General features: G+C 32.0%; 1 protein-coding gene across 1 annotated transcript in view; it reads right to left on the reverse strand.

The window, feature by feature from the left end:
• LOC123659152 (26S proteasome non-ATPase regulatory subunit 10-like) overlaps positions 1-15,444 on the reverse strand; it is a 41,002-nt gene that overhangs the window by 14,824 nt on the left and 10,734 nt on the right. Inside the window, exons 5-7 of the mRNA XM_045594406.1 lie at positions 13,135-13,332; positions 12,820-12,918; positions 7,075-7,173 (exon numbers count right to left, since the gene is read on the reverse strand). Coding sequence (XP_045450362.1) covers positions 7,075-7,173; positions 12,820-12,918; positions 13,135-13,332 — 396 coding nt within the window. The remainder of the gene's footprint in view (positions 1-7,074; positions 7,174-12,819; positions 12,919-13,134; positions 13,333-15,444) is intronic.

Consider the following 15,444-nt stretch of genomic DNA (forward strand, 5'->3'; position numbering starts at 1 on the left):
CCTCTAGTAGTTTGTTTAGGACCTAATAATCGACAATACAATGACAATAAAGATTAGTTGATTTCGCTTCGGTTCGCTTCAACCTGTAATATCCCACTGCTGGGCATAGGCCTCTTTCTTCATGTAGGAGGAGTATTAGAGTTTACTCCAAGCAATACGGGTTTTGCGGATTAGTTGATTTAGTTCTTGCAGATAATCACAGATGGCCCTGATTCTATATTATTATGATAGAAAAGTAAAGTTATTGATTTTAAAAAATCTAAGAATTTTTTAGCCATCGTATTCAATAGGCTTCTTAATAATAATAATAGTTTCCTGACATAATAAAGAAAAAAACAGCTTATTTTTTCTAGTATTTCTCGCGTTATTTTGCTATTTCGTATCCGTGCATCAAAAAAGTTGAAGTCCAAGATAATATTTTTTAATCGATTCTTTTTACTAATAGTATTCAAAAAATACTCCAAATGATATTAAGTTTATAGCTTGATCTGTATTCTATATAAAAGTATGTATTCTATAGCATTTTAGTGCATTGTTATAAAAATATAGAGTTCTAAGAGTATGCACTTCCCGTACTTTTAATTTTTAAGGATTCTGCACAGCTTCCTTAGAGGCGTGTAACATTGGTTTTTGTAATCCATATGAAATTCTAAATGATTCACCCTCCATTTTAAAACAGTACTTAGTGAAAATATATATGACATACCATTCTTACTTTTTTTAAATATACAAAAAAAATAATAATACAAATATGCCACTTAAAGTGCAGGTTATATCGTTAGTTTCAAATGCAGCTGTTGCATGCAGTATAAGCTTTAACAGTGGGCTATTGACAAGTAATCACACATCGTTAAGGTTATTGTTAGAACTTTTATTTAAAGGACTACCACCTACCACCGGGTCAAGATGCTCAGAATTACAGGAGTTTTTGCAATATTTTTTTTGTTTTTTATATATAAATAACCAAAACCTTTGAAACTTTTAAAGAACTATTTTGTTACTATTTAAGTATACAAAAATCATATTTACAAAAAAAAAAATATTTTAACTTTTTTAAAGATGGCGTTGAAGTCAGTCTCCTTAAAAAAAAAGAGCCTGGGCGGCGCACGATGATGTAGAAATGGGTCTGAAATATTGAAACAAAACGGAGTTTTAATCATTATAAACATGTCTAACGCAGGACGTTAAATGAAAAAAAAAATTCAAAGAAATGGCGCGTAGTTGAAATTTGTAGTCCGAAAATTTTTATATGTTTTAATCACGTTTTGCTTATAAAAAATAAAAGGGTTCAACGCAAAAAAATTATGTTTTGTCCTACGATAGCTTTTAGTGTATTAAATAAAATATAAAAGTTTGAAACGAATCGACCGAGTAGATTTTTTTTTCGCACATCAGACAGAAAAAGTTATTTTGAGATAAACGCGCTTAAAATAGTAAAGGAAATTCTCAAGAAAATTAGATTTGGACGTATACTTACGATTAATCTATTCCAGCACCCTATAGTATACCCTTTTCAAACTCTTCAATTTCTTCAGTATTTTCAGCTCTCGAAACTAAAATATTTCCCTTTACTATAACTCAGGTAAAAAAGTAAAGCAGATGCGTTCCGCCGAACAATAGAGCTACTCACCGGACCGAATGAAATGCTGAAAATATCGTCACCAAATTTTAACTGTAGGTATATTTTTTAAATACTATACTTTCCAAATATGCAAAAAAAATATGTTTTTTTTGGTGTTTACTCTTTAAGAATCGATTAGTATTAGTAGAAGTATTTTGCACTTGAGCAATTCTCAACGTTTGCTTTTTAATGTTTAAAATTTGTTCTTTTTGGACTTAACTCCTTAAGAATCAATTTTCATATAAGGGCCACGGAATGAAAAAAATATGAGGAGTAAAATGTACTGAACGATGACCTCGTTACGTTTCTCGTAATGCCATCTATCGCGTAAAGTCTAAAGGCGAAACGACGTTTTTGGTTGGACCATTTGGTTCCGATATTGGCGTTATTGGATTCGTTTATTTACCATTTGATATAGTATTAATCTTTTTCTTAGACTAGTAAGTCTTTTTTGTACCTATTGAGAGAGTCGATCTGAAGGAGTAAACTCCAGTCGTGCGTCGGAGCTGGCACACACACTTTATTTTTCGAAATTTCTAGACCACCGGGTTAACTTGTTTGAAACGCAAGCCGAGCGAGCATATTGAGTGTTTCGAAATACCGATGTAACCGATGTAAGATATTGTAAAAGTTTATCAATTTATTGTTTGTAATATGTGTATATTACAGACTGACATCTAATAGTCTAATTACAGGTATATTCACTTGGCCATAAAAGTTTTATTTATTTATTTTCTAGATTGAATATCGTTAGAAAATTCGTGAATGTAATTTAGTTCTTATGTTGGATATAAATTGCGAAGTAAAAGAACGTTAGTAATGGAGGTGCTTTTAGATAACAATAGAAGCGATTTCATCAAACATGAAAAAAACGAGAACGTACGCGACTCGACAATGGAATCAATAACGAATGTGCACGTTGTGTTCTTGAACGTACATTGTACGCAGCGGAGCGAGTTTCATTAACGCTAACAGTCGTGGGTTCGGTGGTCAGATGATTGTGTCTGTAGTTTCATTAACGCTAGCAGTCGCGGGTTCGGTGGTCAGATGATTGTGTCTGTAGTTTCATTAACGCTAGCAGTCGCGGGTTCAGTGGTCAGATGATTGTGTCTGTAGTTTCATTAACGCTAGCAGTCGTGGGTTCGGTGGTCAGATGATTGTGTCTGTAGTTTCATTAACGCTAGTAGTCGCGGGTTCGGTGGTCAGATGATTGTGTCTGTAGTTTCATTAACGCTAGCAGTCGCGGGTTCGGTGGTCAGATGACTGTGTCTGTAATCTGGATGTTTGTCCTTGTGGATAAATATTAGCATTAACTGACGCAAAACTGGCCCATTTTTTATTTAATGCAATTATTGTATTGCGTAATCGTTTTTTTTAGGTCATCATTTCATGTTTCACCGCTTTCTGATAAAGTTTATCAGGCAAAGTTATTGAAAGTTCGACGAGCAGAAGGTAAACAAACCATCAAGGCTACTGAGGAAAACTATCCATTCAAAAGTAATTTTAATTAAGTAAAAAAAAATTCTTAACTTAAAATCTGTTATATACCGACATGTTAGATAACGTATAAACGTTAGATAGCTTAGTGAAAATAAATTTAACGAGAATAAACGTAAAAATACTTTAGTTTATCCTCCACATACGTTACGCGGAATAGACTAGGTAGAATAGACCTTTAGGATCTGCAGTTTCGGCTCAATCGATAAATTACAACTTTTAAATTAACAATTGCGAATAGAGATATGTATGTCATAAATATAGTGAAATTCGACGGTGAAAAGAATAATATGTTTATAACTAGCTGACCCAGCAAACCTTGTTTTGCCATATATATTATTAACCCCCTTGATTCTCCCTCCTTGTAACTTAGGGATATGAAAAATAGATGTTAGCCGATTCTCAGACCTACCCGATATGCACACAAAATGGGGGGGGGGGGGGTATGGTAACTAACATTGTGACACGAGAATTTTATATATAAGATAAACTGTTACGTGTTGGATAATGACATCCGTCATCCGACTTTATTACAGTTTATGACTTACAAATTTTAGGTTCTTTTTTTTAAAAATTAATATTTATAATATATAATTGTGTTTGCTCGCAAACGAAAAAAAAACCGACTTCAATTACATCGACGAGTAATACAACGTAGATCGACGAAAAAATAGTCAAGTAACTACGCGTTATCAAAGATTACTCAAAAAGTAGTTATCAGATCTCGATAAAATTTATATGTGACCACATGATAAACATCAGCTTTCAATTAAATTAAAAATTATCAAAATCGGTATACCCAGTAAAAAGTTATTGCGGATTTTCGAGAGTTTCCCTTGATATCTCTGGGATCCCATCATCAGATCCTGGTTTCCTTATCATGGTACTAAACTAGGGATATCCTCTTTCCAACAAAAAAATAATTATCAAAATCGGTACATCTAGTAGAAAGTTATGCGGTATAATACAACGTAGGTCGACGAAAAAAGCGTCAAGTAAAAACGCATTATTAGATATAACTCGAAAAGTAGTTGTTAGATCTCAAATAAATTTAAATGGGACCAATTGGCACACACCACCTTTCGATTAAAACATAATTTGTCGAAATCGGTCCACCCGGTCAAAAGTTCTGATGTAACATACATAAAAAAAAAGAAAAAAAAAATACAGTCGAATTGAGAACCTCCTCCTTTTTTGGAAGTCGGTTAAAAAGGACAAGGTTCTCAATTCGCTTGTGTTTTTTATTCTGTATGTTACCAGAGAACTTTTGACTGTGTAGACCGATTTCAATGATATTTTTTAATCGAAAGGTAGTGCGGGTCATGACAAGTAGGTACATTTCGAGTTATATCTAATTATGCGTATTTACTTGAGTATTTTGCAGTCAAGCTACGTTGTATTATACTTCATAACTTTTTTACTGGGTGTACAGATTTTGATGATTCCTATGTTAATTGAAAGCGGATGCTTGTTTTGTGGTCCTATTTAAATTTAATCTAGATCTGATGAATACTTTTTTAATAATCTTTGATAATGCGTATTTACTTGACTATGTTTTTGTCTGCCTACGTTGTTTTACTTTAAGTGTATACTTATTATGGTCGATGTAATTGAAGTCGGTTTTTTTTTGCGTTTTAATTATTAAGTATCCAACGATTCCAAACAATATTGATAGAAATTAATTAGTTTATCTGAAATAAGTCTTAAGCTTTAGTACTTTTAAGCTTTTGTACTCCTTAGATACGTAAAAAGTTTTTTTTGTGTCAATCGTCAATATAATATTTGATCATTAAAAATTTTGACGTCCTATTGAATATATGAAATATATTAACGCTGCAAATATAAAAATATATACTGCATACTAAGTGCTTAATATGTTTCTTCATAGGTACAAATATAACATAATTTGGAAAATTTTCCTTATCTTTTAAAAATTCTCAAATATATAAAAAATACATTGTAGTATGCATTGTGTACTCCTAGTAAGATTTACGATTTATACACACTCGAATATCTGACTAACATGACTGTAGCCGTCGAATTAAAAAGTTTTGATTGGATTCGGATTGCCTTTTCAGTGGCCTTCTACTTTGAAACATAGGCCTTTGATAACTTTGTAATCTGGATAGGTTGTACTCGTTACATTTTGATCAGATCATTATTAACTGATTAATATAATATTTAGTATAAGCTTTGTTTTAAATTCTTTAATGTACCTTATCAAACGTATTTTCAAAAGGCGGGCTTAATCTTACAAAAATAGCAAAAATTTGTTGGATTAATGATAATGGTTTTTAATTCTGATTATTAAAATAATAGAGTAGATTGGACTATTTTTAGAAGCGTAGATACATGTTGACTTCTTAACAGTTCTTATCTGCTAAATTTACGTACATTCCGATATTTACTGTACTTATAATTTTAACTGCTCCGTTAGATTCTGTAAATTTACCCCTACAGAGTACTGCATTCAGCCTGTATCATCCTACTGCTGGGCATAGGCCTCTTTCTCCACATAGGAGAAGGATTGGACCACTACTGACTAAATGTTAATTTCCTGAGGGAGGTTCTTCAAGTTGGAAGGTTTAATCACGTCACTTTGTGTGACAGTAGGTACTCGTCCGATCAACGCACGTCCTATCTCAATTTGACACATATGAGAATAATTGTGTCTTATAAATTACATAATCTTAATATAGAAGAAGAAAAACATTAGTACGCTACATTCACAAATTTTGAAGTTAACATAAATGGTTTCAGTACTAGTCACTTTCATTGAGGTAGGAAATAGCAGGAAATGTGTTGCTCACAATCTGAAACATCAGCCCGTCAAACAAAAGTCCCGTCAAAATCGGCCCAGCCGTTTTAGAAATTAGCCGGAACAAACAGACAGACAGACAGCCAGACAAAAATCATAAAAAAATGTTATTTGGGTATATGTGCTCTGTATATCCATGTGCATTTAGTAAAAAGCGGTTATTTTAATATTACAAACAGACACTCCAATTTTATTTATTTGTATAGATGTGACAATTATATAAGTAACTAATGCCGAGTTGCACGAAAAAATTTAATTAGTGATTAAACTAATTTAATCGCAAGAATTGTATGAAATTCTTGAGATTAAATTAATTTAATCTCTACTTAAATTTTAATTTTGTTTTGTACAACTCGGCGTAAATGTGTCAATCAGATTTTGGTGCAATACGTTCCGAGTTTGCCTTGCACACCCTACATCAAATTACATGTATTATCCTTCTATCGTTACATTTGAATAGCAGACATTTAAAATTAGCCCCACATTTTTCTTTGGAGTTTATTCCTTAAGAATCGATTTTTATTTAAGGCCCAAAAAGAAAATATGAGGAGTAAAAAAATATACTGAACGTTTGTTACGTTTCTCGTTTATTTACCATTAGATATGGTATTAATCTTTTTTATAGACTAGTAAGCCTTTTTTGTGACTATTTAGACAATCAATTTGAAGGAGTAAACTCCAGTCATGCGTCGTAGCTGACACACACACTTCTTTAATTTGTTCATGTTATTAATACTTTTTTCAAACAATTATTTTGTCCTATAATGCAAGCAATATTCAGATTCAAACAACAATCTTGCAAGAGCACTGTTTACATTTAATTTTTCTAACATTAGGCAGTATTTGTTTATGTAGTATATATTAAATAAATAAATAAATAATACATAAATATATTATAACATTCACACACACGGTCGTCTGCTCCTATGGTAAGTAACTTAATGCTTCTGTTACAGGTAACAGCCGACTGTTAGAACTATTTTTTCGATAAATAAATACAAATATTACACCCAGACTTAGGCGGTAATCGAACTCACAACCCGCGGAACAGAAAGCAGGGTCACTACAAATTGCGCCAACGGGCTAGTCAAAAGTTATTTTATGTCTATTACGGTTATTATTAATTTTAGATTCTTACTTGGTCCGTGAGTGCTGGGTCTGCTCCGTGAGCCAGCAGGAGCTCTACTATGTCAGTAGCGTCAGCCGCACACGCCGCGTGTAATGCGGATGAACCCACCTGTTAAATAATTTATATTTATATAAAATTGTATTATCTTTATCAATATTATAAAGAAGAAAGTTTGTTTTTAACAAGAAAGTGTGTCTCCAATATTAGTCATTTGGTTTTCGTTATAACAAAATTAAGATCACCATTTTTGCAGGATGTTCTAACTTTCCATCTTTAATTATGTCACATGAGTTATTCTGATTTCAACGAAAAGTAAAATTGATGGTCTCTAATGAATTCTCTCTTCTGTCATCTCTGATTAGATTGCATCTCTCGCTATACTAAATAATAATGGCAATAATAAAATATAAATTATGCCAATAATAACGTTTATCAAAAGAGATATTTATGAATACCTGCCTCCTTTTTTCTTTATTTATTGACCTCGTTATTCGCATATGTACCGTATAAATAAGTAAAAATAAAAAAATAAACTCCTTCGTTAAATATAATATTTTTGTTGCATAAAATATTCAGAATGGGAAATAATTAACATTTATTTTTTTGTGGTATCTCGGAACTTCAGAATCAGATATTTTAATAACATTATTATTTTGACGTTGATGTGTTGAATAGCTATTTCATGTTAATAAACAAAAAAGAAACAAACACATTGTTAAAATATACAATTTGATGCTTTGGTTTAAATTATAAGCGTCAAAAATATATTTACTGAGTAATATTAGTTACGTTTCAGTAAATATACGAGACGCTTTGCAGATGTTGTAGCACTTGTGACGATCCGGTACTGCGATGATTGCATGATAATATATATTTCAGTCAATGCAAATGCAAAAATGACATAAAAAACGACTTTCCAAACTAGGACAGACTACTTTTGGTCTCGAATGATTGTTACAACGATTTCGAAATTTTGACTTTTCTATTTGCCCAACTTTTTACTTTTGTTTTTAAGGTTAAAACGTACATTTGTGGATTTAAAGCTGGCCGATCTACTGAGGATGCACTTACGACTTTGGTGGACAATGCGATTAAAAATATTGATGGGAAAAGGAAGACTTGGTATATTCTTGAACCTATCTTAAGCGTTTGAGACAGTTTCTCTTTTTCTCATAAATTCATTCGTTTTTATTTTTGTAAGTAATTTACGAACACCTGTAAATAATATTGTACCATCTTCTAAATTCCGCTGCTGCATTCAACCGTTTCGGAGAAAAACCGTTTATCAAATGGAATGAATCTGTGTTTACGGAGAACGGAGCAAAGGACAAATAACTGTCAAACTGTTAATAATACCTGACAAATCTCGTACAGTTCAGTTGTTGGAAAACGAATATATCTCGATATTATAATCTTTAGGATACATCTTTTCACTCTTTCTAGTTGAAGCAAGATTGTTATGGTTGCACCATCCCATACTGGTATGTAGTAAGTAAGTAATGATTGCACAAAGGCGTAATAAACCATCTTCATAATTTGGAAACTAGCACTTGATCTTAATTGTCTAAAGATATACGTAAGTTTTCGCAAACAGGGGGCAATAGCTTGTATCTCCACCAATACTTCAGCCTATCGCAGTCCACTGCTGGACATAGGCCTCACCAAGTTCGCGTCAAACAAGGCGTGAACTCATGTGTTTTGCCCATAGTCACCACGCTGTGCGGGCGGGTTGGTGACCGCAGGGCTGGCTTTATCGCACCAAAGACGCTGCTGGCCGTCTTCGGCCTGTGTATTTCAAAGCCAGCAGTTTGACGTTTATCCCGCCGGCGGTCGGCTTTTTAAGTTCCAAGGTGGTAATGGAACTGTGTTATCCCTTAGTCACCTCTTACGACACCCACGGGAAGAGAGGGGGGTGGCTATATTCTTACTGCCGTAACCACACAGCAGCTACTAGCACTATATCAGGTTTATTGGCTGCAATAAACCTTGTCAGTGACAATAGACCGATCCCGGTAGAGCAATGCATGACCATTTTCAAGAAATGGCGTTGGGTTATACCTATAATAAGGCAACTCATTTTCAACGAGTCTGTATCGAATGACCAAGTTGTCGGTAGATAATCCTGGCTACTTAGTTATTACATATTATTATTATTATTGAAATGTCTTTTCATTACAAAATCAGAATAAAAAATTAAACAAACAGCGCAGCATTGAGCGACGCGAAGCATCCATTATCATAATTATAGCGAGTAAAAATGTGGGAATCACTTATCGGAACAAAGAAACAAATAATTGAACCGTATATTCTGTTTCATTGATTCGTCATCTTTGACCTAAACTATTGAAGCTTTACGTATATACTGTATACTCAAGGATAACGTTTATAAACTCAAAGAAGGATTTGTAGAAATTTATATAGGAGTGAAAGAGGAGATAAAAGTTTAAGCTTGTACTACCTAAAAGTATAAATATATTCACCTTAAAGTTCGATTAGAAATAAATATATTAATATGTATTAAGTAAATAAATAAATAAATAAACGCTATACACTCAACGGCCCCCAGTAGGATTTTCTCCTGTGTCGGGGGTCCAGAAACACACACAGTACACAAGCACAAACCCCCAGATCACGACTAACATCTATATTTGGCCAATAAAAATGTCAGTCGTGAGCAGGGATCGAACCCGCAACCGCCAGTGCAACAGCCAGTGCTGTGAACGCTGCTCTAACACTTCGTCATAAGTTCAGCATATTAAATAGTATACACAAAGGTCGCTCAAAACAGAGAAGAAAGTTGTTATAGAGTATAGAAATATTAGGTTAGAGAGTAGGTTTAGTTAGCTACATTAATCACAATTGAGAGGTAATTATAGTTTAATATTAGCGGAACTACAATGTCCAATATTATTATAAATTTCTATCTTATATATAAAAAAGTTAAAATATTTCACTAGAATATGCCTCAAAGAAGTTAACCCTTTGATGTCGAGTAATTAAAAGTTATTTATTGCACAAGACAAAAAGGAATTGCTTTAAAAAGAAATTTTTGTAAATATTATATTGGTAAATTTTTACTTTAATTTTGGAAAAGTTGGAAAAAATAATGTTATTTCAGTACAAAATTGTGACTTTCAGTTAGAAAATTCTATTTTGCTTTCGCATATTTTCATTTCTAGACAAGAAAAGTTAATGTGTTACTTTGTTCTTTTGCTAAGCGACAACTCATTTTCTGAAATTTTGCAGATGGAATTCACGCAAAGCTGGAAGAGTACAAAATAGACATGTTTTGTGACAAAAATTCGTTACTTAATTTTTCTCAAAGACGAAAAGCAAACAACAAATTGATTTTATTCTATACTAAAGAAAATATAACAATAACTTTCGATATTTCTATGTCAAAAAAATTATTTACGTACAAATGTCCTGACAATTGCAAACAACACAAAAAATAAGTCGAATCGCTTGACCCGTTTTTAGGTAATGATCTGTCATGCGGCAATTAATGTTTATCTATAGATCTGTATTTTTTAAACAAGTAACAATAGAATATAAACCTTAAATATTATATCGCAAGAGTTGCAAATGCCCTGGTAGATTGAGAGTAATATAAGGAGTTGCATATTGAATACTGCTTAGGAGGTTTAGATTAATATTTTTATTTTGAAAAAAATTGCATGTATTTATGTTTTTAGACGAAGGAAATGGTTTGGAAGGTAATGGAATGGTATGGAGTTGGCTATATTTTTGAAATAAGTAGATATTAAATATACTATGTAGGTATAGTCCGCTCAATTTAGATATTCGAAGCTAAATAAATTTACAACAAGCAGAAAATTGGTGAAATCGTTCAAAATATAATTATAAAAAAAGAATTGAAATTATATTTTCCCTGTATGGAATTTTTTTATTCAAGGTCAAAGGTAAAAAAATGAGTTTTTCGCAAATTTCAGCAAAACGGTAAGTTTTGTAATAAAAATACCTCAAAGCAAAATTGTAGATCATAAAATTATCTTTAAAAAATATAAAAATACTTTTTTGCTACGAGCCACCGTTTCTGAGATATAACGATTCGAAAATTTGTAAAAGTTGTAATCAAATAAGAATAAGAAAATAAAATAAGAGTGAAGCTACATAAATTTACATTTTATGTAGCTTTCTTGTTCAATTTAACCGGATTAATACATGTATTCGTTGAAACAAAAATAAAACGTGAGTTTCGTACTTTTAACCGACTTTAAAAAAGGAGAAGGTTCTCAATTTGACTGTTTTTTTTTTTTCTTTTTGGATATTATTACCTCATAATTTTTAATGGGTGTATCAATTTTGATGATTCTTTTTATAATCAAAAGCAGGTACTCGTGATGGTTGTTTTCAGTGGTTCCTGATAATGCGTATTTAATTGACGACTGATGTTTTTATTTTATTACTTGTCGATGAAAATTGAAATTAGTTGTTTTGTTTTTGTATCATAAACATCACATTATTTATATAGTGTAGCTATATTCTGTCATCGTGATCTAGAATTTCGCCCTTTGTACCTAATGAATATATTGTCAATATTTTTCTTTCTTTCTTTGATATGTATTTTTTTTTTGGTGTACAATAAAGTGTATTATTATTATTATTATTATTAATTTAATACTTTTTTCCTATATACTTTTAGTGTTATGACTTTAAAAAAGTTTCGTTTATTCCTTTTATCATTTATCGTCACAGAGGTATTCTGTGAAAATAAAATAATCTGTGAAAATACGTATTCTGTGAAAATTTCGAGAGTCTAATTCAATTCAAAGATATAATAAAAAATGAAGGCCAAACGGACCCACCACCCTTAACCTTCTTTCGGACTCATAACATATTGTGTTTATTTATGTCTTTTTAGTCAGACAAATTACGTAATCGGTTCAATTCATTAAAACAGTTTACATCATGTGGTTGATTAAGTAATTTTTTAGGGTCAAGAGAACTGATAGCAAGCCCGGAGAAAGATCTCACTCTGCTCAAAGCAACGTAAGCCTGACCTTTAGCAAATAGGTGACTGCTTAAGTCAACAACTATTAGTTTTAATATAATGAAATTATTATTAAAATTATTTGTTTGTATTTGGTATTATGTATTTATTATTGATTTTATTAATGTAATTGTAAATTGGTGTGACATTTATTAATTTTTATTTGTAATTTTAATTGTGTTTTTTTTAACCATTGTATTTTATTAGAAAGGCTCCGAAGTTGATCGTCGCCTAGGAGGCGAGTTTGGCATGGCATAGGCGTGGGAAAGAGCAAAGTCCACATTTTTTAAACTTTAATATTGTATTTCTTTATTAATATTACGGAATTAATAATCATGATATACTTTTTTAAAATCCTTGTATTGTGCCCTTCAATTTGATACCCATATTGTAGAATTCAAGAAAAAAAATTTTTTTTTTCATTAACTACAATGGCTTCGCGCAGCCGCCATGTTTGATTTTTTTTAATGTCACCTATCTAAGAACACTTGGGCAGCTAAGACGAACCTAACGATACCTCAATTATGTAAATCCGTTCAGTGGTTCTGGAAATATGAGGTAGTAAAGAATATTACATACATACATACAAGATACGCGCGAAAAACATAACCCTTCCTTGGCAGTCGGGTAAAAAATACAATCGAATTGAGAAACTCTTCTTTTTTGGAAGTTGGTTAGAAGTGAAAATAATGGCATACAACGATGTGAATGTCAGGTAAAAGACATTAATTTTTACTTACACTGTTTTGTAAGTGCACGTCAGCCCCAAAGGCCAGCAGATGCTCGACGATGCCGCGGCAACCTTGGGCGCATGCCATTTGTAGTGCGGTCACCCCATTCTATAGGTTGTAGGTATATTTTAATAAATAAATAAAAAACACATCTTCGACATTTTGAACTTAAGGCAATTTTCAGAAGCCTTTTCTTGTTTTGTTTTTTATTAATTTATCAAAATTACTGTGGATGGTGAAATTTTCATTTGTTTTTTTTGTAGATCATAATGACGAAAATATATTGTAATTTCTTAAACTTATACCAGGTTAGCATAAGCTTACATTATCTGTCGCATTAACGTTGCATCCTATTTCAAGCAGCACTCTCACTAGCTCCGTGTGTCGGTGTACAGCAGCTTGGTGTAATGGAGTTCGCCCGGAGTTGTCTCGGGCTTCTCGCGATGCACCTTTTGTTACCAGGAGAGTAGCAGTGCTGCAGTGTCCACCTTCGCAAGCGACGTGTAAGGCTGTCCGGCCAACCTGTGCGTTTCAAAACAATGTGATTGTGATGATATGTGTGACAGTAATTTTACCTGTGACTTTTATATTTTATAAACTTTTATTACCCATACAAAATTCTCTCTGTGTCAGTCGTCGAATCATCAATCAATAAAAAATGTACTAAGTAGTTTTACTAGTAACACATTTGATGACAAAAATTAGTAAAGAAAGCTGTAAAATTTAATAAAACCTTTTTTTTTAAATAAGTATATACATAAACATTCAATAAAAATTCAATTTGCAGTAAATGTCAACTGAATAGGCGAGAGCTTTAAATCGTAATTATTTCACGGTCAAGAGGTATTCTGTACACGGCAGATGAGAGGACGGACCTGTCGACTTGATTATTGGAAAACTGCTATAGCAAGCTACACGACAAAATATACTTACACTGTTTTATGTTTACCTGGTAGAAATAGTTTACGGTTTCTAGGTGAAATGATCTAACTTAAAACTATAAAAGAAACAAAAATAATTTTTATCAAGATGCAGTTACTAAAACCTAAAAATAGATAATAAATGTAATTAGCCAAAAAAAAAAACCTATGTTTTTGTGTATCAACGTTTTTTTTCTAAGTAAACTTTTGTATTATTTTGTTACTTTGAAATATTATTTCTAGGAATGTACAATGTAAGCTATGCTGCCAACAGTGTTAACAAACCCTGTTTAAAAATAAATAAATTTTGAAGACTTTAAAAAATATATTCAATCATAAATAACATAATAATATAACATAACATATAAAGTTATCGATGCTTTGGCGCCTGATTGAACATAAATCGGTCTTTACATATCTATAAAGTAATCTTTTTTCACGCTGTTTACTTGTACGCCACGATGCCCCGGCGTCGGGTAATCGATGACGATATATCGGTATCACGAACACTCTCGGTTGAATCAACGTATAAAATAAATTATCCGTGATTTAGTTACGCGATGATGGTGTTGTGTGACGTGTGATCGCATGTTAATATTTGTTTACTTTTCTTCTCATCGCTTACTTTTTATCATATTAATGTGATATTTTGTGTGTACTTAGGTGCCTACCGCATAATTACTACAGAGAGGTTGATAAAAAAATGCCTAAAATTTAAGGTTATTACGTAATAAATGAAAATTCATCATACATAAACATCAAGCATAAAATAATGAACACTATGAAAACTTTAAGACTAACATAAATGCATATAAATAAATATATTTAGCATACACACGGTCGGCTGTCTCTAGGTAGGCAAGTTAATGTAGGTATGTGTTTTAAGCAGTAACCGGCTGATACACGTATCTTTATATCTCTATAAGAGATCTCTACTAGTCTACCCATGGTGGTGAGAAATGATGTTACCGTGGAACTTGTAAAATCGAAGTTTAACTTAACACTAGGCAAGGCTTTGTTATACAAAATAATATGACGAGAGTATTTTGTAATGTATTCGATGTCTTATTAGCGAGTCGCCCGGGATATGCTTGATCATTGTTTTCTCAATTTCTTAAGGTATCGCGAAACAAAATGTTTACTAAAGAGATGAATATTCAAACTTGATTTAATGTTGGAACCCGATAACTATTTTGTTCATTTAATAAAAACATACTAAATAAAAAAAATTGTATTATTTAAACACTTGGTAAGGTCTGGTTTATATAATTATCTAACTTATAACCATAACCATCAGATAGAAGATGTGTTTTTTAATTTTATTTTTCAATACGCTGTATTTATTACGCATAAGGTAATACAGAGTCTTAGACCTGTTTTAAATGTGTCCTATACAATATACATATATATACATATAATAATATGATAGGAAAGTCAAAACTGTACATTGAATATTTTTTTAAAAGAATACTTGGGGTGTGATCTACAATCGATAACGAAGCCAAAAATATAGTTTTTAGAATTTTTGTCTGTTTGTCTGTATGTATGTCCGGGATAAACTCAAAAAGTACTGCATGGATTTAATTCAAATTTGGCACGAATAATATTAAGAAGTCGGGTTAACACATAGGCTACATATTATCACGCTATCACCTACGGGGAACGAGCAGTGAACTTTGATTTCTTCAACGCATTCTGTAACAACGTGTAATCT

The sequence above is a fragment of the Melitaea cinxia genome, chromosome 13 (assembly GCF_905220565.1).
Source record: "Melitaea cinxia chromosome 13, ilMelCinx1.1, whole genome shotgun sequence".
Taxonomy (NCBI): Eukaryota; Metazoa; Arthropoda; class Insecta; order Lepidoptera; family Nymphalidae; genus Melitaea; species Melitaea cinxia.